At 40.5% G+C, this 27,000-nt stretch overlaps 1 protein-coding gene across 2 annotated transcripts in view; it reads right to left on the bottom strand.

Annotated features, from left to right (window-relative positions):
* CSMD1 (CUB and Sushi multiple domains 1) overlaps window positions 1-27,000 on the bottom strand; it is a 2,926,925-nt gene that overhangs the window by 838,452 nt on the left and 2,061,473 nt on the right. For both annotated transcript variants that reach the window (XM_075340315.1, XM_075340314.1), the window contains exons 17-18: window positions 14,686-14,873; window positions 8,646-8,834 (exon numbers count right to left, since the gene is read on the bottom strand). In XM_075340315.1, coding sequence (XP_075196430.1) covers window positions 8,646-8,834; window positions 14,686-14,873 — 377 coding nt within the window. The remainder of the gene's footprint in view (window positions 1-8,645; window positions 8,835-14,685; window positions 14,874-27,000) is intronic.

Here is a 27,000-nt window from a genome sequence, read left to right as displayed (position 1 = left end):
CAATTTTAAAACCAGCCAAATAAAGCCATACGGCTGAAGGCTGGTATTCTCAGGATGGGGAGCTCCACGTTATGGGGAGCCCCCCCAGCCTAACAATATCAGCCTGCAGCCGCCCAGAATTGCCGCATACATTAGATGCGACAGTTCTGGGACTGTACCCGGCTCTTCCCGATTTGCCCTGGTGCGTTGGCAAATTGGGGTAATAAGGAGTTATTGGCAGCCCATAGCTGCCAATAACTCCAAGATTAATCATGTCAGGCGTCTCCCCGAGATACCTTCCATGATTAATCTGTAAGTGACAGTAAATAAACACACACACCCGAAAAAATCCTTTATTAGAAATGAAAAACACAAACATATACCCTGGTTCACCACTTTAATAAGCCCGAAAAAGCCCTCCATGTCCGGCGTAATGCAGGATGGTCCAGCATCGCTTCCAGCTCTGTTGCATGAAGGTGACCGGAGCTGCAGAATACACCGCCGCTCCTGTCAGCTCCATGCAGCTAATGAAGAGAATAGCGCGATCAGCTGAGCTGTCACTGAGGTTACCCGCTGTCACTGGATACAGCGGTGGCTGCGGGTAACCTCAGTGACAGCTCAGTTGATCGCACGGCTGTCTTCAGTTGCTGTGTGGAGCTGACAGGAGCGGCGGTGTCTTCTGCAGCTCCGGTCACCTCCATGCAGCAGAGCTGGAAGCGATGCTGGACCATCCTGGATTACGCCGGACATGGAGGGCTTTTTCGGGCTTATTAAAGTGGTGAACCAGGGTATATGTTTGTGTTTTTTATTTCTAATAAAGGATTTTTTGTATGTGTGTGTTTATTTACTGTCACTTACAGATTAATCGTGGAAGGTATCTCGGGGAGATGCCTGACATGATTAATCTAGGAGTTATTGGCAGCTATGGGCTGCCAATAACTCCTTATTACCCCGATTTTCCAACGCACCAGGGCAAATCGGGAAGAGCCGGGTACAGTCCCAGAACTGTCGCATCTAATGTATGTGGCAATTCTGGGCGGCTGCTGGCTGATATTGTTAGGCTGGGGGTTTCCCCATAACGTGGAGCTCCCCATCCTGAGAATACCAGCCTTCAGCCGTATGGCTTTATCTGGCTGGTTTTAAAATTGGGGGGACCGCACGCCGGTTTTTTTAATTATTTAATTATTTATTTCACTGCACAGTATAGACACGCCCACCGGCTGCTGTGATTGGGTGCAGTGAGACACCTGTTACTCAGCGTGGGGGCGTGTCTCACTGCAACCAATCATAGGCACCGGTGGGTGGGAAAAGCAGGGAATATGAGATTGTTTAATGAGCGGCCGGCTTTTTCAAAATAGTAAAAAGCCGCCGGAGCAGTGTGAATGCCGTGCAGCACCACGCCGGAGATCGGGGATCGGTGAGTATATGAGAGAGACTGCTCAATTCAGTTACTCAGGAGTTTACCCTTCACGGGTGACCGCTAATCAGGACGCGACACAGACAGAGCCGCAGCATGACAATGAAGTCGGGTGAAGTTAACCCGAGTTCATTCTGATCGTGCGGCTCTTTCTGTGTCTGCTGTCATCTGCCATTCAGCTCTGCTACATGGCTGTCTGTGTCTGCTGTTAGCGGCCATGTAGCAGAGCTGAATGGCAGATGACATAGTAAAAACGCATCCCTACACATTACACACGCTTGACAAGTCAATAAATAAAAAAAAAAGGGTGCCCAATACATACGTCACAGAACACATGATCTAAAGGATCGCACACAAAATTGATCAATTTAACATACACTACTAACGCACGTGTGACAGCAAATGAACGACCTATGTGCGATCTCATTAAATTGCATACCAGGGCGTGTCACATCGCATACGAGATCGCACACCTAATTGTAAGGTGTAAAGCTGGCTTTAGACCCACAAACAACAGCAAGTAAAGTCAGCTGCAGTAAAGTCCTGGAAAAGCATCACAAAGTTGGAAACCCAATGTTTGGTGACATTCATGGCATCCAGATATTAGACAGTCATTGCCTGCAAAGGATTCTCTACAAAGTATAAAAAATTATTTATTTATGATAAAGATAATTTCTCTAATTAACTTTGAGCCCTGAATTGAGGAGGCTTTGTGGAAAAAAATGATTTCAATTCCTAACCATTTCACAGGATATTTTTGTTTAACCATTTAAATTAAACCTGAAAGTCTACACTTCATTTGCATCTCAGTTGATTCATTTTTACTCCAAAATATTGGCATGCGGAACTGAAATCATGGAGATTCACTTACTGTCCAAATATTTCTTGGTCAAACTGTTTATTTTAAATTTATCTTGTAGGCAATGTTAGGGTATCCACAAGATCAGCAGAAGAAGCATATTGCATGGTTGGATTCCTGCTCTAATTGAATGGTTCAAATGAGATATAATTCCTGCAGTTGAAAAACTTTGATGCTGTGGTAAGTATTTAATGTGACATCAAAGTAGTTAGACATAGTACTTGTTCCTCCACCCCATCGATAACATGATTAACATGATCATTGAGCTGTTAACATAATAGTCATTGGCATAAGTGGAATCTATCAGCAAGGTTTTGTAATTTAAATTGAGAACAGAACAGTATAATGTAAGGGAAAGAGACTTTGATTCTAGTGATGTGTCACTTACTACACCTTGTGCTGTAGTTTCAATACAATCAGGAGATTACTACTACCTTACTAGATTTAGTTTGCATAGCAGTCAGGCAAATCTGTGTAACTCAGTCCACATCCCTGATTGTCAGCTTGCTCACCATGTACAGTGTACACAAGGAGCTGCCAATCAGGGGTGTGAGTGAAGTTATACACAGCTAATCAAGCTGCCCACTAATACAAACTATAACTTAGAAAATTATGAATATTATCCACACTACAATAGTCCAATAAGTGTTACATTGTTAGAATCAAAGCCTTTGCCCTTATGATATGTTGCTCTCAGATTGCACAGCAAAAACCTGGTTGCAGAGTAGCTTTATTGAAGGCCCCAAGAATGCAATCTCAATATGCATATCAGCAAAATGGGTTATTTAGACATTCATATTTTAAGTTCAAGTTCTATCTGTGACTTTCACTGAAATTACTCATTCCAAATATATTATGTGTGTCTGTTCGCAAGTCCAAGTTTCATAAATCAACAAAGCATTTTTAACCTCTCTGAAAGTCCTTGATAGAATTGTCTTTTAAGAGCCAGGTCATTCCACTTGGTGTCGGTTGCCCATCTACGAAATTCTAAACAATGAGTCTCCACCGGCCGACCCCGTGCTGGATGCGGTGCAGCATGTACTCAGCCAAAAAGACCCGGTCAGGATCATCACAAGGCCTCAAAAAAATCATCCACCGCCTGGAGGCAACAAGAGCCATGTGGCAAAGAGAAAGCCCAGGATTGCTGATCCACTTGCAAAGTGAGATCACAATACCCACTCGCTGTTCATCATTTCCTGAGGAGTAAGGCCAAAGCCTAAAGAAAAGTTACAGGCTTCTTTAAAAACAAAAAAATATTCTCTACCCCCTGCAAACCTGTCTGGCAGAACAATTTCCTGGCTCTGGCTGGACCTGTCTACCTGCAGAATCCCCATCATTAGGTGCTTGGGACCGCTGTTGCTGCTGAACAGCTGTCCAAAGGTCTGCTACCTCCAGGTACAAACATTACAGCTGCTCAGGCAAGAAAATGACTGGATCCATGAAGGAAAAAATTAAAATAAAAATAAAACAAAAAACACATATCAGTTGTTTTTTTTGTACAGCTGGTGATAATGTCATGCTAGGTATGGGGAAGTACCAAGCGAACGGCAAAAGAGAAGGGAAGGAAAACCCTTCGTCTAGGAAGGGGGAGATGGTGACTGCTGACCAAACCTACTGCTGGCCCCTGGGGCCTCTCACCACTCTAGATAGATTCCATACCTATGTGCCGAGCCAGATACTAGACCCCAGAGCTGGGTCCTAGATAGGGGACAGGTGGAGTGAGCTCTTTATCAACCCCAGTAAATACTAAAAAAGACACATGAAGCACCCACACGGGGAAAGCACATGAACAACTTATCTCCAGATGCCTCAGGAAGAAGTTTAGCTGAGAGCATCCTACAGATGAGTGCAAGCTGCCTGCTTGCATCCAGTGCTTGTTAAGGAACTGAATATCACCAGCACAAGTCCAGGGAAAATGAGACAATTTAAACCCAAGGGGAAATACAGAAGATCATAAGCTGAAGAGAAGATGAGCTCTTCAGGGTCCAAAAGGTAAAAGGATGAAAACACAGCAGAGGAAATACCTAGTACATCGAATAACAACAGCAGGAATAAGAGAAAGTCAGATAGCATTTTGTGCAACCAAACGCTGTGACCTTCTATTGCCAGACACCACAGGAATGTCTGTCACCCATGACACACCCGTGGTAGCAGGTCCCAGCACTGTGCTTATCATGGATGTATAAAAAAGAGGGACCGCATGTGGTTTTTTAAAAATTATTTAAATAGCTAATTTTAAAAAATGGTGTGTAGTCTGCCCTAATTTTGATACCCAGCTATGATAAAGCTGACAGCTGTGGACTGGTAGTCTCAGGATGGAGAGACCCATGGTTAGATGCCACAATCCCAGCATTTTACCTGGCTCATCCCGATTGCCCTGATGTGGTGGCAATTGGAGTAATAAAAGGGGTTTATGACAGGTCACAGCTGCCATTAAGCCCTAAATTATTAATGGGAGGTATCTGTGAGACCCATATGTTTTTATGTAAAATAAGTGTTTATTGTTATATTTGTTTTAATTTTTTAGTAATTTATTCAGGTATTTCTTAAAAATATTTCATTTTTTTTTCTTCTTTACTTAGTCACCCTATGGGACATTTCATTGCTGGTGTATTTCATTTCCCTGCACAAGCATATCAATACATCTACTATGTAATCCATATTCAGAGAATTATCCCTGTATTATTTGAGAACTACATAAGATTTCACATAAAATCTGCTTTATTTTCTGTAATTGGGGTTTTCTAACTGTTATCTGTGATGATATGTAGCACTGCTGGTAACATTTACTGCATTATCTGTACAAAAAGAGTAATCCTTGAGTTATATGAGATATTGCATAAGACTACAAGTGACTTTTGCTACATTATCTGTACTCAGGGAGTTATCACTGTGTTATCTGTGATGTTACATAGGACTGCAGGTAAGATCTGCTATATTGCATGTGCTCAGATGGACTTATCAGTGTGTTATCTGTAGTGTTACATAGGACTGCAGGTAACATCTGCTATATTTTCTGTACACAGATAAAGCTTTTACTGTGTTATTTTTAGTATTACATAGGCATACAGGAAACATCTGCCTCATCATGTTTACTGAAAGAGTTATCAGAGGTGTTACATAGAACTGGTGAAATAGGACTGCGGGTAACTGGCTAATGTGCCTTTACCCTGGTTATTTTTATTTTATATTTCAGTAAGAAGTGTGCATATAAGTGTGAACAATGAAAATAGGCATATTCTTTAAAAAGGGTGCATTTTGGGAGGAACACCAAAACAGCTGCTGCTATTTTATAAATGATTTTGCAGAACATTTGTTATGCATGAATCCAATTCTATCAAACTTGCAAATAAAACAAGTGAATCTTTAACAACTATCAGCAAAAAAAACAAACCAAAAAATGTTACTGATTAACCAGAACCTTGACACAATATGACTGGCCTAACCTTTAAAAGGGTATTCCTATCTCCAAAACTGTATCCCAATATGTAGTAGGTGTAATTATAATAATATTAGCAAATACCTCCTATTAGCAATGTATTATAGTTCTTCTGATACATCCATGTCTCTTACCTCATGTGCAGGGCATTGAAGAAGCTTGAGCATCCATGGTTATGACCACTAGTAAATAACTGTTATTCAATGATTGGTCGTAATCATGGATGCCTAAGCTGCAATGCCCTGCACATGTGCAGGGCATTGCAATAGCTTGATCATTCATGATTACAACCACTAGTAACTAGTAACTCCATGGATACCTAAGCTGCAATGCCCTACACATGAGGTAAGAGACATAGTTATATCCGGAGTAGAGATGAGCGAACCTGAGGTTCGGTTTTCGAACTGAACACCAAGTTAAAAATCAAGCTTCAGGTTTGGATGCTTTATGTGCGAACAAAACTCACGCGAGCAAAGCTGTGCTCAGGTACGATTGGTGCTCAGCCCTGTGAGAGCCGCTTGCAGTGTGGGGGTAACAGCATGATCACATGTAGTGTGCACTACACAAAAAAAGTTTGAAAAAGCCTTCCCACCCTCCCCCGGAAGTGATCTGCTTATGGCTGACTGTGTCTGGGAGGAGACTCAAACTGCCAATCAGTGACTTGATCCGGGGTTTGGGTCAAGCTCGAGCCTGTGGTTCCAAGCTCGTTCGCTGCCGTTGAACCAAGCCTCAATGGAACTGCTCATCTCTAATCAGGAGAATTATACTACACTTCTAATTGGATGTATTTGCTAATATTATTATTACTACATTGGGATAGGATCTTGGAGATTGGAATAACTTCTTAAAGCTTTAGATGAAGCAGTAAATGTTTTCCCAGCATGCAGGAAAGCTCAGTTACTCCTCTACCGGGAGGCACTATTAGAAAGGAGGTCATCTCAGTAAAGCAACTTATTGAAGAACTTTAACAACTACTTTTAATACTAAGCATTTTGTAACTAGTCCCATGAATACATTATATGTTATTTACATTTAATTAGACAACTTTAACATAATACATCCCTTTTCTTCCAGGCTAAGGTCAACCTCTAAATAAAATTTTAAACAATATATTACACTTATCACTTTGCTGCAATTGGACGCCCCTGAATTTAATTGCATGCACTAAGAATAAGAGCTTCTCATAAATAAATATATTTACATTTATATACATAAATGTACACTTTTTTCACTTTACACATGTGGTTTTTAATATGATAAAATAATGCAACTTTCCCAGAAGAGGTGCACAGAGGAAGCAAAGGCTAAACTGCCGTCCTGAATTATTCATATAGAAATGTTATTCCTTATTTATAAAGCATGCTCATGAACATTCACAGCATAAGAGAAATCACCAAGTGGTCCCTTGGACAAACAGATTTTTGTTCTCACAGAGTCTTTTCCATTTCCTTGCTAATATATTCAGTAAAATGATTCCATTGTACAACAGGGAGTTAAATTTCTTCAATCGTACAGATAAAAATGGAATGTGGACAGAAAATACTTAGGAGATTGAAAGTAGGATTTTTAGATGAGTAAAGCATCTGACTGTGATGATCTTGCAAAAATCAAGTTTGCTTTAGTTCTCCAATTTAGTAATAAAAACTTTTTTTATGCAGTAAAAAAATAAACTTTTAACTAAAACAATCATTTATTTAAGTTATATTATTGCCTTTTCTATGTCTCACAAAAAAGAATGTGTGCACTTATGAATAGGTTACAAGTGCTGGGTAATAGTGCCTTGATCATGTCGGAGAAGACAGTCTGTAAGGATTAATAGTGAAAGCCAACAAATGTCAGTATTTGATGCCCGGTGAGGAAAGCTTGCAGATGTCAGTGGTCCACATGTGTTAGTGTCAGAGACCTGTAAAATTGTTGACAGCCTGTAGGCCTTCAAATGAGACAATTCTAGACAATTAATGAGACAATTCTAGACCTGCCAGTGTCATAGGTTATGGAACAGTGTTGGAAAGGCTGAAAACCTGCATGTGTCAGGATCACAAGATATCAAGATTAAGAGAGAGAAATATATTCATGCAATAATTTATCCAGTAGTCTCAAGTAGGAAAGGATTAATAGGAACATGTGAGGTGCAATATGCACTCATAACCACGAGGAATTCTGGGTGCATATTGCTAATCCCTGCCTAACTGTCCCTGTATACACTAGCATAGATAAAGAGATCTTTAGAAAAAGTATTTCTGAAGATCCTTGTAATATGCTAATGAGGCCAGGGACTACTCGCAAGGGCGTTACTTCCCAAGTCTAGTTGGTCCCCTTAGCATGTAAATACGCCCCTGTGGGCATGCTAACATGCTAATGAATGCGCAACATCCGAAGTATGGTCGATCTCATCGCTCTCTGTTTTCACTGCCCCCGATGCTGGATTTCGGCTCAGTGCACATGATCAGAAGTCCCGGACTTCCAGTCATGTGTACTATGAAACCCAGTGTATGTTTCCAGGTTTCAAACTGGTGTAGTGCGCATGATCGGAAGTGCGGTGACTTCTGATCATGCGCACTGAGCTAAAAACCAGCAGTGGCATTTGAGGTGAGCATTACCATGCCTCTGATGTTGCATATTCATTAGCACATTAGCACACCCACAGGGGCATGCTTACATGTTAAGGGAGCCAATTAGCCAAGGGAGCTAACACCCTTGCTACTAGTGCCCTCGCTCATTAGCATATTATAAAAGATCTTTAGAAATACTTTTTGTAAAGTTCTCTTTATCTATGCTAGTGTATAGAGGGACTGCTAGGCAGGAATTAGTAATACGCACCCAGAACTGCTCGTGGTTATTAATATTGTATATTCTTTACACAAAGCTTACTTAAAATCCAAATAGATTAAATGGGAAAACAATATAAAATGTGTATATGGTCAAAACATAAGATATATTATACAACTTACCATCACAGCTAGGTAATGCATGGTTCCACTGGTGATTCCTTTCACAAACTAATGCTTCATCATCACTTAAAATGTATCCAGCATCACAAGTGAAGGTCACAGAGGAGCCAATGCCAAAGTGTTTTCCATGACGATGACCATTTACTGGTATGCCTGGGTCTAGACACGAATCCAATTCTAAAGTAACACCTTAGACATAGAAAATAATAGAAGTATAATAATAAAAGTAACAATGTTCTCATAACATGTAAGTATAAATAAATTCTTGTTAGGTACATCCTAAAGTGCTTGCTTTGGTTGAAGTTTAGAAGGCATACATGTGTCCTCTATTATCTCTTCTGTTGGCTCAATATGAAATTGTCAAATTATAAGTTGCTGAAAAATGTGATATTCGCAATTCTGTCACCAGATGTCTGTGCTGTTTGTGCCCATACATTTTAATCTAGTGATTGTGATGTGAGTTGCATATTGTCATACGTTTTCCTCGCATGTCACAATAGTGTACTGAATTTGTATTTTAAGAAATAGGAGTTTTCAACCAAATGACTGAAAAGGTAATGGGAGACATATCTGTGCTCTTTTCTTAACTTATCCTAGATGTTCTGCAAATGTTGGCAAATACAATATACGACTTTCTAGAACAGGCCTTTTTACATGGACTTTATTAGGAAAAAAACCCAACATGTCATCCTGCAGATGCTTAATAATGTATCACACGGCTATTAAATGCAACTGTTTGAATAAAATAGATAAAACTATGGGAAGCAACACTATGTGCAATATATGATAGTGAGATGTTTTTTGATTGCCATTCTCCTCTTTTGGGGTCTAATTATTACCAAGCCACTAATTCACTTCTGTCAACAAGTCATTTCTGGATCTGTCAAGAGCTATAGCTTGGTTACCGGGGGGAGAGGACTTGAGTCACGGCACAATGATGTCACCGTTTTCTGTCTGCAGGACCTGCTGCTGTCATCTTATGAACTTGCTGGAAGTAAGGTAAGTCTTTGATATTTTTACTTCTTTTAAAATTGTGTTATGGCCATAATCTGTTGATGCCGCATAAAAATAGTGGGAGCTACTAATGAGGCCTCTATAAATAGTGGGGGCTTCTAAAGGGTCACCATAAATAGAAGGGGCTACTAACGGACCCCAATAAATAGTGGCGGCTATTAATGGGAGGCCATCATGCATGGTAGGTGCTATTAGAGTGTAGGAGTTACTAAAGTGGGCCATAACACAGTGTAAGGGGTTACTAAGGAGGCCATAACGCAGTGTAAGGCCAATGATACAGTGTGAGGGCTACTAAAAGGACCAGGATACAGTGTGGGGACTACTAAAGGGGTCATGATACTGTGTCGGGGCTACTAATATGGCTATGATACAGCGTGGGGCCTACTTGAGCTTTCACCATACAGTGTGGGGGCCATCATGCAATGATGGGGCCATCATACAGTGTAAGAGCGAATGTGGGGCCTTTGTACAGTATGGGGTCATCAAACAGTTTTGGGGCTAATAAAGGGTCAGTTAGCTGTATGGGGCTACTATACAATGTGGGGGTATCATTCTGTGTACAGGGGAGCTGTAAAGGGGGAGACTCTGAGCATTATTAAATGTTAAGTGGGCACTTATTGTTATAAGGGTTCTAAGGATATTAAAGATATTGTTACTGTAACACAGATTTCATTATTGCTTTCTATAGGGGAAAATGTGGGTGTGTTTTCTAGAGCACTTGCACAGGGCATTAATATATCCTAGAGGTTTGTTTTACCATATAGATGGCACACAGTAGGTGCAATGATAGGGACACATACATATATATATACATATATAGTATGGCAGCAGTGGCCACAAACTGGTGTATAAGCAAGATGAGGAGTTTGTGCAGGTTGGGGATAGATGAGGACGGAGCTGGAAATGTGAGAAGTCAGATGTGTCTTTGTTGTAATTTCTGCAGACGAGTCGTGGCCAGATAAGTTGTAATGTCGGTCTGGACCAGATGGAAAAGACAAAAAAAGTGAACAACTCCATCAGAAAGAACGTCAGCTGTAAGTCACTATCTGTAACTGTGCTGTAATCTATTATGTATTTTGCAGGACTAGTATCTACCACTATATGTTCATCATATGGTCGTAATATCAGTGTTGGTCTTTGCATAGAATTTTTTTTAGTATCAGCGCAGACATCTGCTGAGGTTCTCCTACATTCATAGGGTGCACCACTATAGTTATAATCAGGGTCACCTGGTTAGGAGCCCACTCAGAAGTTTGACCCCCTCGAACCAAACCCCTAGATAGCCACTGCTTAAGAGGCACACTTGTTAATTAAAACTAGAAACTTCGAGGTTAGCACTGGAATATGAATATACAAAAGAGAAAATTTGGACTTTTGACATGCTAAATTACTGTAAACAGGGAGAATTAGTAGTGGGGCAAACATTTCTATAAATCAGAACCAAATATACAACCAATGATATAATCAAAAGCCTAATCAATCATATAAAAATTGAGCTGCAAATTTATGTGATGTTCACTATAATCAAATAATTGTTCCCTGAGTTAATGAGACCTCTATTCTTTTTTCAAACATGCATCGTACAGTGACATATAGATAATAGTATTAGGAATATGCTTTAATATGAAATATGTTTCACTGAAAGCCTTCAAACTAAGTTATTTACTACTAAAAAAATACAGAAGCAAATAGACTTATGTCTAACACATTTTTAAATAGATATTTTTATGCAATGCATAAATTAATAGTACAAGTGCATATAATAAACTTTACAATACATCTTTCTTGGGGAAAGATGCATATATCTCAATTTAACTTCTACCGACTTTCCCAACCACTTGTTTTCTGAACTTATCCATGTCACTTCTTGAGAAGTGACATGGATATATAAAGCGTACCTGTCATCTCAGGTAACTCTTCAGTATATGTGGTCATGTGTGTACAAAAGATTTCCCCTCTGCCAGCTCAATATCTAATTTTATGTTCTCTATGAGCGAGGGAGGAAAGTCTAGCTGCTATGATGTCTCATATGCACAGTGCAAATAAATTCATGCATTCCTGCTTCTTTGTCTTCTTAGCAAAAGTCCAAAAGCAGCAGCTTGGATGAGATTATAGAGCAGTACTGAGCTATGTTGCTGTTCATCCAGTTCTAGAATAAGTTCAGTTTTTCACTAACTTTAACACAATCTGTTTTGTCTACCTCTGCTCCTTCTTTCACTCTCATCCTCCCTCTTCACAAAGTTGCACTCAAGCACTAGTTGCACCAGTAATGCATGTCCACATTCATGTGTTCATTTTTTTAATTCTTCAGCCCTTTTTTCTCTTTTGCTTGAGTGCAACTCTTATTGTTATAGTATATGTTGTATTCAGTATGCACTAGTTGAAGGGGGCCCGTGGGCGAGTGGGGCCTGGTACTGCCGCTCACACTGATCCCTCCTGACTCACAGGCCCCATAGCGGCCGCGTTGTCTGCAGTTACAGTGCAGCTCCTCTCTGACAGAGAGGAGCTGGCTGCTCCTCTGTAGGTTGGATGCTGGGCTCCTAACCCTGCCAGGCCCGGTTGCAGTGGCGATCCCTGCGACCGTGGTCATTATGCCCCTGGCACCAGTTAAGATGACCTTCAGGTTAGGAAGTGCCAGCAGTTTATCTGTTTGTGTATTAATTCTCTGTTAGCAGGTCCTGTCCCAGCCATACATAAGAGATCTGTTTTGACACAAAAAGGCATTTATTAGGTATGGACCCAGTTGAGAAGTATACCATGATGTGGTAGCTGGGCTCAAATAAAATCGGCCATTTTTTCTGCTAAGTATCTCAAAATTATTTTTTTTACATTTTTTTTTTCTAAGCAGTAATGCATGTTCACATTCCTGTGTTCCCATATTGAATCCTTCAGCCCTTTTTTCCCTCTTGCTTGAGTGCAACTGTTATTGTGATAGTATATGTTCTGTTCAGTATGCACCAGTTCAGACCTTTAGCAGTTTTTCTATGTTAGCTTATTCTATCAAGTCACCTGAAATGACAGGTATGATTTAAAGCATCACCGCAGTGTTGTTCTTTTATTTCGCTGCTGGAGTGAAATCTAAGTCTCTTGTCCCCTGTCTTATATTTACTCTTCACTGACTTCATCTGTTATCAGTGACCTGCCGGGTACCCACTCTTCCATCCAGCACACGAGAGACCACTATTCAATACAAGTAGCCTATTTACGGATTGCTTTGGTTCTCATAGACCTGCACTGATAGCTTGTGACGTACTCTCTGACTTTCAGAAGTTGCAGTCACAAGATGGTGCCAAGTGACCCGAGTTAAACTGAAATTAGGTGAAAATATCGGCGGATGAGTATAAGAGTAGGGCTAGGGACCTTAGGTTAAAAGCAACGCTGAGGCGATGAAAAAAATGTTGAAGTGGTGTTTTAACCCCTTAACCCGGCGATTTTCAGGTTTTTTTTTTGTTTTGTTTTTTGCTCTTCTTTTTCCGAGAGCCGTAACATTTTTAGTTTTCAATCAATCTTGCCATATGAGGGCTCGTTTTTTGTGAGTTGTACTTTTAAACTAAACCATAATTTTTACCATATGGTGTCCTGAAAAACTGCAAAAAAATTCCAAGTGCAGAAAAATGGCGAAAAAAGTCCTTTTCCATGATGTTTTTTGGATATTTTATTCACTGTGTTAACTATATGGTAAAACTGATGTGTGGCTGTGATTCCTCAGGTCAGTGCAACTTTGTAGACACCAAACATGTATAGATTTACTTTTATCTAAGGGGTTAAAAAAATCAGACGTTTGTCCAAAAAAGTGGTGCACGTTTTGTGCCACTTTCCGCGACCCGTAGCTTTTTTTTTTTCAGGATTTGTGGCTCAGTGACAGCTTATTTTTGCATCTTGAGCTGATGTTTTTAACTGTACCATTTTTGCGCAGATGCTACGTTTTGAACATCTGTTATTGCATTTTGCACAAAATTTGTGGCAACCAAAAAACGTAATTTTGGCGTTTGGAATATTTTCGCTGCTTCACTGTGTGCCGATCAGACTAATTGATTTTATATTTTGATATATCGGGCACTTCTGAATGCGGTGATACCAAATGTGTGTATCTTTTTAGTTTTTTTTAATCCTTTAATTTTCAATGGGGCAAAAGGGGGGTGATTTGAACTTTTAGGTTTTTTATATTTTTTTAATTTTTCAAAACTTTTTTTTTATTTTACTAGTACCCCTTTGGGACTATAAGGATGAGAAGTCTGATCGCTCTTTTATATCAGCTGATCACAGCTACACAGCTGTGAACAGCAGATATGCTCATCTCCGATCTCAAACAGCTCTCGGCCGTTTGAAACAGGAAGTGAGTCATGTGAGCTACAGGAGTCATCACATGACCCTGTGCTACCATAACAACCATCGGATCCATGTGATCACATCACATGACTTCCGGTGTTAGGCGGTGAGTAAACTTTAACCGCGACCGCGATTATATTGGCGCTGTAACATTTTCACAGCACCATTTCAGGGGTTTTTAGGTACAGGAAGATCAAAGAACTGATCGTGCCTGCTAGGCACACATGTCAGCTGTAGAAATCATCTGACATGTGCGCAGATCCCCCTCAGCTGCCCGTGGCAGCTGGGTGGGATTAACACAATGACCGCTAGGACGTAATTTTACTGCCCGAGGTCATTAAGGGGTTAAAAAGCTGTGACACTTCCTTCTGTTAACAATTTTGTAAATATGCAAAATTTGCTAAAGCCCCACATAGTTTGATCTTTTTAATCACTTGTACAATAATAATATTATAGTTTATAGTCTATATTTTAATTTCTTTCCTTAAAACATCAAACTACAGAGCAGTTTTGTACTGACCTGCTATATTTCCCAGTTTACTGTATTTATAAGATACTCTAGATAATGCTGGCTCCAATTATTCCATAACAGCAGACTTAGTAAGGGAGTTCTATGCAATGCAGAACAATGTTTCTGTGTAATAACAATTTATACTCATTAAATAGAATTTACCACACAGTAAAAGTGATTACTTACTTTCATATCGAATTAGAAAGCCAACATTAGAACGACTATTATCAGTTGTGAATAGAAGATACATGTAATTTCCTGTACTAATGAGAAATTGTGGTGCTTGTGTTCCATGATATTCTCCAATCAATGGTGAAGAATTGGCTGGGCCATCTCGTACTTCAAGAATATCATAGTTTACTTCAGTCTGAAATCTGAGTTAGAAACATTAATTAGATTGTAGTCATGCATTTCTTGGTATCATTATACAATAAATCTTCAATTCACAAACCAATGTACATTAACATTTTAGTGGCCAGTAAAAACAATAACTACAACTCTAACTTTACAAAAAGTAAAAGAATATTAGTATAGATGCATTCATTTAAATCTTAAGTGAAGTGGGCCAAGTTATAGTTATTAAAGGGAAGCTGATTGTCAACAAGAGCTGAGACCCTAATTCCAGGGATGTGTCACTTACTAGTTTGTCCCTTACTGATTAGCTGTCCCATCCTTGCTCATTCAAACATGCTCTCACCACTGATTAGCAGCTCTCTTGCACTATACATTGTACACAGGAAACTAGCAGTGGCTTTCGTGGGGTTTTAAAGGGCTCAACACTTAAAGTTCTGCTAAATCTACAGCAGAGAAAACTTTGATTCTGTCATAACTGCTACACCCAGTCAACTAAGTGATAGATTGTTGGAATCAGGGTCTCAGCTCCTACATCATACTGCAATCAAATTACATAGCTTGCTGATAGATTTTTTTTAATGACACCATTCATTTGATCACATAATATAATGAAAAACTGTCAAAAAACTTCCAAATGTGATAAAATGTAATTCATTTTTAATGCCTTCAGTATATGACAAAAATTGACCTGAAAAAATGATTTTTCATTTCAAAATGATAGTGGTGGCATGAAATTCACTTAATTTAAAGAGGTTGTCCACTATTTTTACATTTCTTGCCTATCCTTAGGATAGGTCATCCATGTCTGATCTGCAGGGCTCCATCACTCCGAACCCCCGCCAATCAGCTGTTTACGGTGACGACGGCAACAGCAGTCAGCTGGAAATGCTCAGTCCCAGACCTGCCTCATCAACTGATAGTGGCTTTAGCCAGTTATTGCACATCCGCCTCCCTGTCAAAATCAATAGGAGGTGGATGTGCAGCACCCAGCCATGACTGCTATCAGACAACGGGGCAGCTCTTAAACTGAGAATTTCCAGTTGCCTGCTGCCTCCGCAGTACTGGATACAGCTGATTGGTGGAGATGCAGTGTCAGACCTGGCCAATCAGACATTGATGACCTATTCTAAGAAAAGGCCAGCAATATAAAAGTAGTGGACAACCTCTTTAAGTGGTGAAAAAAAAATCAGAAGTTTGTAAAGACAAAATGTTGACTTGTATCGCCAATTTTCCAAGACCCATAATATTTTAATTTTACTGTCAATAACTATTTATGAGGTTTTGCTTTTTGCATGATGAGCTGACAATTTTATTGATACCATTTTGTGGCACTTATCATGCATTATTTTTTAGTTTTCAAAAAAAAAAAAATCACAATACTGACGTTTTGCATTCTGCTTACAGCATTTAGTGTATGATTTAACTAACTGAATATTTTAATAGACTGGACTTTTAAAAACCAAATATGTTTATTTTTCTAAAATGTATTTATTTTCAAAACAGAAAAAAATAGTTTTATTTTTTTAAGAATTTTTTACTTTTTTTGCACCTTTCAGCCGACTGAATGCATTTGAAGTAAGATCAGATTTTGAGCCCTCTCCATTCACAGTGACCACAGCAATGACAAACGTGTGTGATTTTGTTATAAGGGGTAGAAGAACTTTGGTCTTACTGGAAGAGTCAAGCCAAGCCACATTAAGCAGCTGCCATACATCTGAGATGGAGTGTGTGTTTTTACTTTTACCCCTATAATACTTCACTTTCTATCTTCCCCTCGAATCCCTACACCCAGTAGCCACCGTGGATGCAGCGGTGGCCGCGGGTAAACTCAGTGACAGCTCAGCTGATTGCCGGCTGTCTTCATTAGCTGCGTGGAGGTGACCGGAGCGGCTGTGTCTGCTGCAGCTCCGGTCACCTCCATGCAGCAGCGCTGGATGCGACGCTGGACCATCCTGGATTACGCCGGACAAGGAGGGCTTTGTTGTGGGTAATAAATTGGTAATGAGGGAATGTGTGTGTGTTTTTTATTTCTAATAAAGGATTTTTCGGGTGTGTGTTTATTTACTGTAATTTACAGATTAATCATGGAGGGTGTCTCATAGACGCCTGACATGATTAATCTAGGACTTATTGGCAGCTATGGGCTGCCAATAACTCCTTATTACCCCGATTTGCCAGCGCACCAGGGCAAATCGGGAAGAGCCGGGTACAGTCCCAGAACTGTCGCATATAATGTATGCGGCAATTCTGGGCGGCTGTTGGCTGATATTGTTAGGGTGGGGGGCTCCCCATAACGTGGAGCTCCCCATCCTGAGAATACCAGCCTTCAGCCGTATGGCTTTATCTGGCTGGTTTTAAAATTGGGGGGGACCGCACGCCGTTTTTTTTAATTATTTAATTATTTATTTCACTACACAGTATAGACACGCCCACCGGCTGCTGTGATTGGGTGCAGTGTGACACCTGTCACTCAGCGTGGGGGGCGTGTCTCACTGTAACCAATCATAGGCGCCGGTGGGCGGGGTAAGCAGGGAATACGAGATTGTTTAATGGGCGGCCGGCTTTTTCAAAACAGTAAAAGCTGCCAGAGCAGTGTGAACGCCGTGCAGCGCCGGGGATCGGGGATCGGTGAGTATATGAGAGAGGGGGATAGACTGACATGGAGAGAGAGAGAGGGACAGAGATAGTGACGGACTGACAGAGATTAGTGAATGACAGACATTGTGAGGCGCTTCAGAATGCAGCTTTTCAGCTGCGCTCTGAAGCAGACCTTTTTTAAGCTGCGGTGCAGAGCGCACACCTGCGCACATAGCATCAGACATCGAAATCGTATGAGGGATGTCACACGTTACAATTCACTAGTTTCGTACTACCAAACGTCCAATGTATGAGGAATAAACGACGTGTATGCGATCACCGTATTTTCGTTCAATATCGATCGCATGTAGGTTTCACACGCAAATACATCACGAACGATGCCGGATGTGCGTCACTTACAACTTGACCCCGACGACGGATTGAAAGATCTATTGAAGTGTGTAAAGCAGGCTTTATACCCATTCACCCAGCTCCGGCTCCCCCAGTCCCACTAACAGGAGCTCTATGGAAGGCTTGCTCTGTGTGCAATAAACTTTCCTACATTCATGATCTTTTCATCACTAATAAACTTTCCTTCCTTGGCATCACTGAAACCTGGCTCACCCCGTCTGACACTGCCTCTCCTGCTGCACTTTCTTATGGTGGTCTCCAGCTCTCTCACATACCCCGCCCCAGTAACAAGCATGGTGGAGGAGTTGGCTTGCTCCTTTCCAACCAATGCTCCTTTACCCCAATTCCACTACCACCCTCGGTTACTCTCCCCTCTTTTGAGGTGCACTCCGTACGCATCTACTCCCCTTCCAACCTCCAACTGGCTGTCATTTACCTCCCTCCACGGCCAGCCACTGCCTTTTTTTGACCATTTCACCACCTGGCTACTACATTTCCTTTCCACCGACATCCCCACCATCATCATGGGTGACTTTAACATCACCATTGACACTTCTCACTCATCTGTCGCTAAACTTCTAACACTTGCTTCCTCCTTCGGCCTCACTCAATGGTCCTCTGCAGCTACTCACAAAGATGGTCACACGCTGGACCTCATCTTCACTCGCCTCTGTTCCCTATTTAACATCTCTAACTCACCTCTACCCCTGTCTGACCACAACCCACTCACATTCTCTTCCCTTTCTTCTCCAAGTACACAACCCCCCTCCACAAACCTTCACACCCCTGCAGAAATCTTAATCACCTTGACTTACACTCACTTTCTCAGTCTCTTTTCCCTCTTGCAGACATTGCTTCTTCAAACAATGCAGATTCTGCTGCCACTTTATACAACACCACTATCTCTGCAGCTCTCGAATAAGCTGCCCGCCTCACACACACCAAAACCCGCACAATCAACAGGCAACCCTGGCACACGAGTCAGACTAAAGAATTGAGACGGGCTTCCAGAACTGCTGAGCGCAGATGGAAGAGGTCTCATTCCACTGAGCACTTCGTTACATACAAACAAGCTCTCACCACTTTCAAGTCTGCACTCAACGCTGCAAAACAAACCTACTTCTCATCCCTCATATCCTCTCTATCTCACAACCCTAAAGAGCTATTCAACACTTTCAACTTTCTCCTCCATCCTCCAGCACCACCTCCTTCTCCTCTCATCTCAGCTGAAGACTTTGCCTCTTTCTTCAAGCAGAAGATTGACAACATCAGAGCAAGCTTTGGCCCACAATCCCCACAGCCACTCCTCACAACTACTCAGCCTTCTTCCTCAAAATCCAGCTTCTCCACCATGACAGAAGAACATCTTTCCACTCTACTCTCAAGATCACATCTAACCACCTGTGCACTTGACCCGCTCCCATCGCATCTCATCCCCAACATCACCGCAGTCCTCATCCCAGCCCTAACCCATCTATTCAACCTATCATTAACAACTGGTGTATTCCCTTCATGCTTTAAACATGCCTCAATCACACCCATCCTCAAAAACCCCTCCCTTGACCCATCCTCTGTGTCAACTATCGCCCCATATCACTTCTCCCCTATGCCTCAAAACTACTGGAACAGCATGTCCATGTTGAACTGTCCTCATACCTCTCTTCCTGCTTTCTCTTTGATCGGTTACAATCTGGCTTCCGACCCCATCATTCCACTGAAACTGCCCTGACCAAAGTCGCTAATGACCTACTAACCGCAAAAGCCAAGCGACACTACTCTGTCCTCCTCCTCCTGGACCTGTCCTCTGCCTTTGACACAGTAGACCATTCCCTTCTATTACAAATTCTCTCATCTCTGGGCATCACAGACTTGGCGCTATCTTGGATCTCCTCATACTTATCCAACCGAACTTTCAACGTCTCCCACTGTCACACCACTTCCTCATCTCGCCCCCTATCTGTCGGGGTCCCCCAAGGTTCAGTTCTTGGACCCCTGCTGTTCTCCATTTACACCTTCGGCCTGGGACAGCTCATAGAGTCCCATGGCTTTCAGTATCATCTCTATGCTGATGATACGCAGATCTACCTCTCTGGACCTGACATCACCTCCCTATTAACCAGAATCCCACAATGTCTGTCTGCTATTTCATCCTTTTTCTCTGCTTGATTCCTAAAACTGAACATGGACAAAACAGAATTCATTGTCTTTCCTCCTGCTCACTCAACTCCCCCACCTGACATATCCATCAATGTCAATGGCGGCTCACTTTCCCCAGTGCCACGCGCTCGCTGCCTGGGAGTAATCCTAGACTCTGATCTCTCTTTCAAGCCACACATTCAAGCCCTTTTCACCTCCTGCCGCCTCCAACTCAAAAATATTTCCTGGATCCGTACATTCCTTTCCCAAGAAGCTGCAAAAACCCTAATACATGTCCCTATTATGTATATCTTTTCACATGTAAAGCGCCATGGAATTGATGGCGCTATAATAATAAATAATAATAATAATAATAATAATAATAGTCTTACTTAAAATGATCTTTAGAATTTCATATGTGGTGCAACTTTGAAATTAAATTAGAAATTTCTTTTGAAAATATTACTCTAAAATACAATCTTGAAAAAGGCAACTATTTAGCTGGAAGTACAGTAAGCTCAGATAACTATTGAGCCACAAGTGTTGACAATAGAGTTAATTTGGTGAGAAAATTCAACCTGCATCAAATTAATTTGATTTGAAAGAACTATGTCCTAATTGGTGGTAAAAAATGTTTAAAAATGAAAAACTTTGTACTCCACTTGTCCCTCACCTATTTAACTGCAGCAGCTCCAATTTCATCTTTCTGGGTCTAGTCTTCATTTCTTTAGTTTTTCACTCATTGGCACCACTAGCCCTGACTAAACCACATGCAAAGACATTAAGCGTGACACCTAGTCAATACTAAGGCCCCCCATCAAAAAGCTATAATTTTGGCCATATCTAGAGATTTGAATAAAAAAAAATTGAGATTCTGCCAAATACACATCTTTTATGAAATTCATTGAGAGTTCAGTTCTCTTTGGCTTGTTTTCCAGCTTTCGGCATTATAACAGAATGGGCTGCTGGGTGCTGATGAGTAATACAAGAACTGCAGGATCAATACAATCTACGTGAATGAAGCATGGGATTATTCCATATTCAAGTCTTTTTAAAAATTCATTGAATTCAGTTCCCTTTGATTTGTTTTCCAGCTTTGTCATCACCTCAGCTTATCCTGACTTACATGCTACCCCCACTATTATTTCAAATTTACAAGGCATTGTCCACAGCAATCCTAAAGCATACAAGTTACCAACTCCTTACAACTGTTCTCAGTCCTGTTTACAACTGGCCTCTGTAATCAAGGTAATTTATGTATTCAAGTGTGCATCAAGGGATCTACTTCTCTGTTACATCACTGTTCTTCACTTCATCATTGTTATGCTGGACGTTACTAGACTTTTTCTTTTAATCATTTCCTAGCCAGCAAATAACAGACTGCATTCCTATGGTTAGCATCTTTCCTGTTCAGAAATGATTTGTCTCTTTAAGACCTACTTCTCTTGTCCGTATTAGTACATTTGACTCTGCTACATCGGTGCTAATTGCTCAATTTGTGTGGCTGCTGTCCTATATATCCTGAAGTCCTGATTCTAAGTGATCTTCTTACAGTCCACAAAGACTTGCTCTGCTGCACCCTCACCGGTGCCAATGCTGGTCCCATAGACCTACAGCTTAGAGAATCCACTTTACCAGGTGAGCATCAGCACCGTTTGTATTCAATCTGGAGGACTTATCCAGACTTTTTATTTGAATTGCTGGGAGATTATCCAGGCTATATGTAGCTTCTCAATTTGCATGGACTCAAACTACTGCTGTTACTCCTCCGACTCCTCAACCCCTGCCACAGCCACTCACACATTCAGATTTTCTCCCTGGGGCACGCCTCTACATCTGCCTAATACTGCTTATTTTGATTATAATTCTAAGACCACAATAGAATCAAAGATGCACTATAAATAAATAATAATATTAATGTCTCTTAAGGCAGTCTGAACCAATACACAGTACATATTGAACTTTCTTTCAAAAAATGTATTTCTGATCAGTTGAAAATGCCAGAGGATATTGAACTGGAGACTACATACAACATTCATGATGGTCATTATGAATATCTCCTCATGCCTTAGATCTTCTCATCACTAATGTAGTAATAATCTGCTAACAGCAAAATCTAATGGCCATTACACTCTATTGATTCTTCTGCATCTCTCTGCAGCATTTGATATTTAAGATCATCAACCCTTCCTCACTATGCGCTAAACTATCAGTGTCATTATACAGCTCTCTCTCGCTTCTCTTCCTATCTCTCTCACTACTTAAGTGCATCTCTCCTCTCCTCTTTGACTTACTGTTAGATCCCAGTCACATATCTGCTAGCATTTCAAATACTGCCAATGAAAAGAGTGAAACTATAATCTATCTCTATTCATCTCAGGTGCTAGTTACTGATGAAGGCCATGTTTGGGCCGCAACGTCTGACTTGACTAAACTGAGTATGAAATAATAAAAAATCATCATATTTTACTGAATTCAGGAGTGCCTTGTATATATTACTACATGCTGACAAAGACATGAAAAGTCTATAATTTTAAGGGTCGGTTACTTTTAACAGTTAGAGATAGAATATCAAAAATAAAATCACACACAAAAATAAGTATTTGATTCCCTACCAACCATTAAGAGTTTGACTCCTACAGACCAGTTAGACACTCCTAATCAACTTGTTACCTGCATTAAAGACAGCTGTCTTGAATTATCACCTGTATAAAAGACTTCTGTCCGCAGACTCAATTAATTAGTTAGACGCTAACCCCTTCAACATGGGCAAGACCAAAGAGCTTTCTAAAGAGGTTAGGGACAAGATCATAGACCTACACAAGGCTGGAATGGGCTACAGAACCATAAGTAAGACGCTGGGTGAGAAGGAGACAACTGTTGGTGCAATAGTAAGAAAATTGAAGAAATACAAAAGGAGTGTCAATCGACATCGATCTGGGGCACTATGCAAAATATCATCTCATGGGGTATCTAGGATCATAAGGAAGTTGATAGATCAGCCTAAAACTACTTGTTTATGAACTCAAGGCAGTTGGGACCACTTTCACCAAGAAAACCATTGGTAACACATTACACCATAATGACTTAAAATCCTGCAGTACCTGCAAGTCCAAATGTACAAGAAGGCATATATGCAGACCTGTCTGACATTTGCCAATGAATACCTGGATGATTCTGAGAATGATTGGGAGAAGGTGCTGTGGTCAGATGAGACAAAAATTTAGCTCTTTGGCCTTAACTCAACTTGCCGTGTTTGGAAGAAGAGAAATGCTGCCTATCAAAATAACACCTTCCCCACTGTCAAGCATGGAGGGGGAAACATTATGTTCTTGGGGTGTTTCTCTGCTAAAGACACAGGACTACTTCACCGTATCAATGGGACAATGAATTGAGCCATGTACCGTAAAATCCTGAGTGACAACCTCCTTCCCCCTGCCAGGACATTAAAAATGGGTCGTGGCTCAGTCTTCCAGTGCTACAATGACCCAAAACATAGAGCCAAGGCAACAAAGGAGTGATTCAAAAAGAAACACATTAAGGTCATGGAGTGGCCTAGCCAGTATCCAGACCTTAATCCCATAGAAAACTTATGGAGGAAGCTGAAGCTTCGAGTTGCCAAGCGACAGCCTCAAAATCTTAATGTTTTAGAGATGATCTGCAAAGAGGAGTGGACCAAAATTCCTCCTGAAATGTGCGCAAACCTCATCATTAACTACAAAAAACATCTGACTGCTGTGCTTCCCAACAAGGGTTTTGCGACCAAGTATTAATTCTTGTTTGCCAGAGGGATCAAATACTTATTTCTCTCTGCAAAATGCATATACATTTTTATAATTTATACAATGGGATTTTCTGGATTTTATTTTGGATATTCTAACTCTCACTGTTAAAATTAACCTACCCTTAAAATTATAGGCTGTTCAAATTTTTGTCAATAGGCAAACTTACAAAATCAGCAAGGAATCAAATAATTATTTTTTTCACTGTAATGTCTAATTTAGCTGTACATATAATCAATGAATTACAAAGTGTTGTGGAATTTTTTGGTGCTATATAAAATTTATTATTACTATAATGCATATAGGATTTTGCAGTTTTTCAGTAGTTCTTAAGGAAATCTTTAATAATCCCCTGCAACAGTTTGTCTTAGTTCATTTGGATAACATATTAATCTTTTCCACAGACATGTACTCATCCTGTCTTCATGTCGGCTCCTTTTTACAGATAATAAGGCAAACCCATTTCTTTGCTAAGGTAAAAAAAAAACAACAAAATATCTCTATGAGCTTTATGAACTGCTGTCATGTGCATTTATAGATAAAAAAAAAAGAAGAAAAAAGGAGTGGGGTGAATGCCACCCCTTTGTTGTTTTTTTTTTCTGATTTTTATGGATATGGACTGTTTGTTACAGTGAGTACCACCTGTCTACCACTAGAGATTATCGCAGAAGATGATATGCATGATTGCTGCAGTGAAGACATTGGATTGTAGGGTGGAACCGTTCTGTGTTTTTGCTATTTGGTGCGCATATATAGCCAGAGAAATTTTCAGCTATTCTGGATTGGCAACAGTGGTCTTAAACCACCAAAGATTTCTAGGCTTTGTAAATCTCTACAAGCCGAATATTAAAACCTCCTTCCAAATGGTAGTTTTTTTTTCATGGTTCTCACTCAGGAGGGTGCTAATTTTTTAAACTGCTTGGTTTCCATTGTTCAAACCTTCAAGCAACATAAATCTTTTTTCCTTCCTGCTCCAATTCTACATAACTTTGTTGCTATTCCTATTTTCATAAAAATGGATACCTTTACTATTGTAAAGGGGGCTTTACACGGTAGCGATATCGCTAGCAAATTCTAGCGATATCGAGCGTGTAAGTACCCGCCCCCGTCGCGCATGCGATTGTTTGTGATCGCTGCCGTAGCGAACATTATCGCTACGGCAGCGTCACACGTACTTACCTGGTCGGCGGCGTCGCTGTGACTGGCGAACAATACCTCCTTCAAGGGGAAGGGACGTTCGGCATTACAGCGACATCACCGCAACGTCACACAGCGGCCGGCCAATCAAAGCGGAGGGGCGGAGCTGAGCGTGATGTAAACATCCCGCCCACCTCTTCCTTCCTCATTGGGGCCGGCGGCAGGTAAGGAGACGTTCCTCGCTCATGCGGTGTCACTCATAGCGATGTGTGCTGCCGCATGAGGGATGAACCACAACGCTAAACAACCCTTACCGATTTTTGAGTTTGGGACGACCTCTCCATGGTGAACAATTTTCACCATTTTTGAGGTCGCCTTAGGTTGCTGGTAAGTATCACACGCTGCGATATTGTTAATGACGCCGGATGTGCGTCACTAACAATGTGACCTCGACGATCAAACATTAACGATATCGTAGCGTAGCCCCCTTTAGTTAGCGTAAAAGCAATTTTATCACAAAATTATTCAGAATCTGAAAATTTTCCTAAAGCTAATTCTCCAAGAAATTCTTTCTTGCAAAAAAGTGGAATTACTCCATTGCTGATCATCTATACAGACCATAATAAATCTGGAATATCTGAAGTTGACCCATAGACTGAATTCTTGTTAAGCAAAATGGTCACTCTTCTCAAGGTTTGATTTTATTCTTCTCTATGAGCGCGCTAAGGAAAACCACAAAGTTTATTCCCATCCAGTAGGATAAATAAAATAAAGCGCATAGCATCTTATTTAGTGGTATAGAATAGATTAAACTATTAAGTGTGCTCTCCTGGTATAATTGATACAGCACATGTAAACAAAGGCTGCTGCAGGTCCAAATACAGGGAGATGATATTGATGAGAGTTGTATGGACCTTTTCTTCTTATGTAATGGAGACAATCTACAATGAAGAGGGTTATTAACAATTGCAGTTTGTTTCAAATAATTTCAAAGCCTATAATGGCTTCTTCTTTAGGAAAAAACACAATCTTAAACTGTCAAATGTTTACTGATGGCATAAATGGAAATAAGATGTTTTGGGCTGAATACTGTCCTCAATCTCAGAACAACACAAACTTCCCATCAAACAACTCACAGTCTTGATTAGCCTTTTACAATAATACAGGAGCCTTTGGCTTCAATTTCTATGGAGTTTCTAAGTTTACTATTAGCTGGGTCATGTTCCTCCATAACTTCCAACTTCTCCATAGCTGGCCCAAATTTTCTACAAAAAAATGTTCAGGTTCCATGGTCTTCCAGCATGTATAGGCTCTAACAGTGCGGTGTAGTTTGTTTCCAAATTCTTGAAGGCATTCTCAAAAAAATCTAAAAATCTCCTTAGAGGTCTCCTCTGTCTATGAACCTCAAAGTTTATGGAAGACTGAGTGAGTCAATCAATTCCTCTTATTAAGCAATACCTATGATTTTTCTCTAATTCTCATCAAGATAATTGGCTGGATATTTCTAATTTGAGCCAAATACAATAATTGAGTCTCTTCAGTCATCAGGAAAATATTCGTTTGTCACAGTGTACAGTAGACACCCTTCTTCTGCCAATTGCATCAATAAAATTAATTTCTAGCTGTAATCAGTGTTGACATCTGGACTGAACTGCAATCCAGTTTGACAGCATCAGTGGGCAAAGCTAAGAAAACTGCTGACAAACACTGTCAACCTGATTAAAACATTTCCGATGATCAAAGAAAGATTTACTTTCCACCAAAAACATCTGTTTAAAGACTCATAGTAAGAAACTAAGTCCCAAGTTCATCTGTGCATTACATTTAATGCAGCAAATGAATTCAGTTACTATCCATTTGCATTTACTTCTGTCAAAAATTTCAGATGCTTTTCATATTTGCTGACTACATCCTCCATTCCTCAAATAGTTCTCTCTGATAGTCAAGTCAGGTACTGCTTCTGCCTCTGATCCTTACATGGAGTATGAGATCAACCAAATTCTGGTCTATAAGAAGGTTTGTAGGATCCTCTTCTGCTTGACAGACTTGAAAGGAAACAGACACAAAGAGCAATGCTGGAGCCATAAAAACAATATAAATGCTC

This window comes from Anomaloglossus baeobatrachus, chromosome 3 (assembly GCF_048569485.1).
Source record: "Anomaloglossus baeobatrachus isolate aAnoBae1 chromosome 3, aAnoBae1.hap1, whole genome shotgun sequence".
NCBI classification, from domain to species: Eukaryota; Metazoa; Chordata; class Amphibia; order Anura; family Aromobatidae; genus Anomaloglossus; species Anomaloglossus baeobatrachus.
This window is presented reverse-complemented; position numbering and strand designations above follow the sequence as displayed.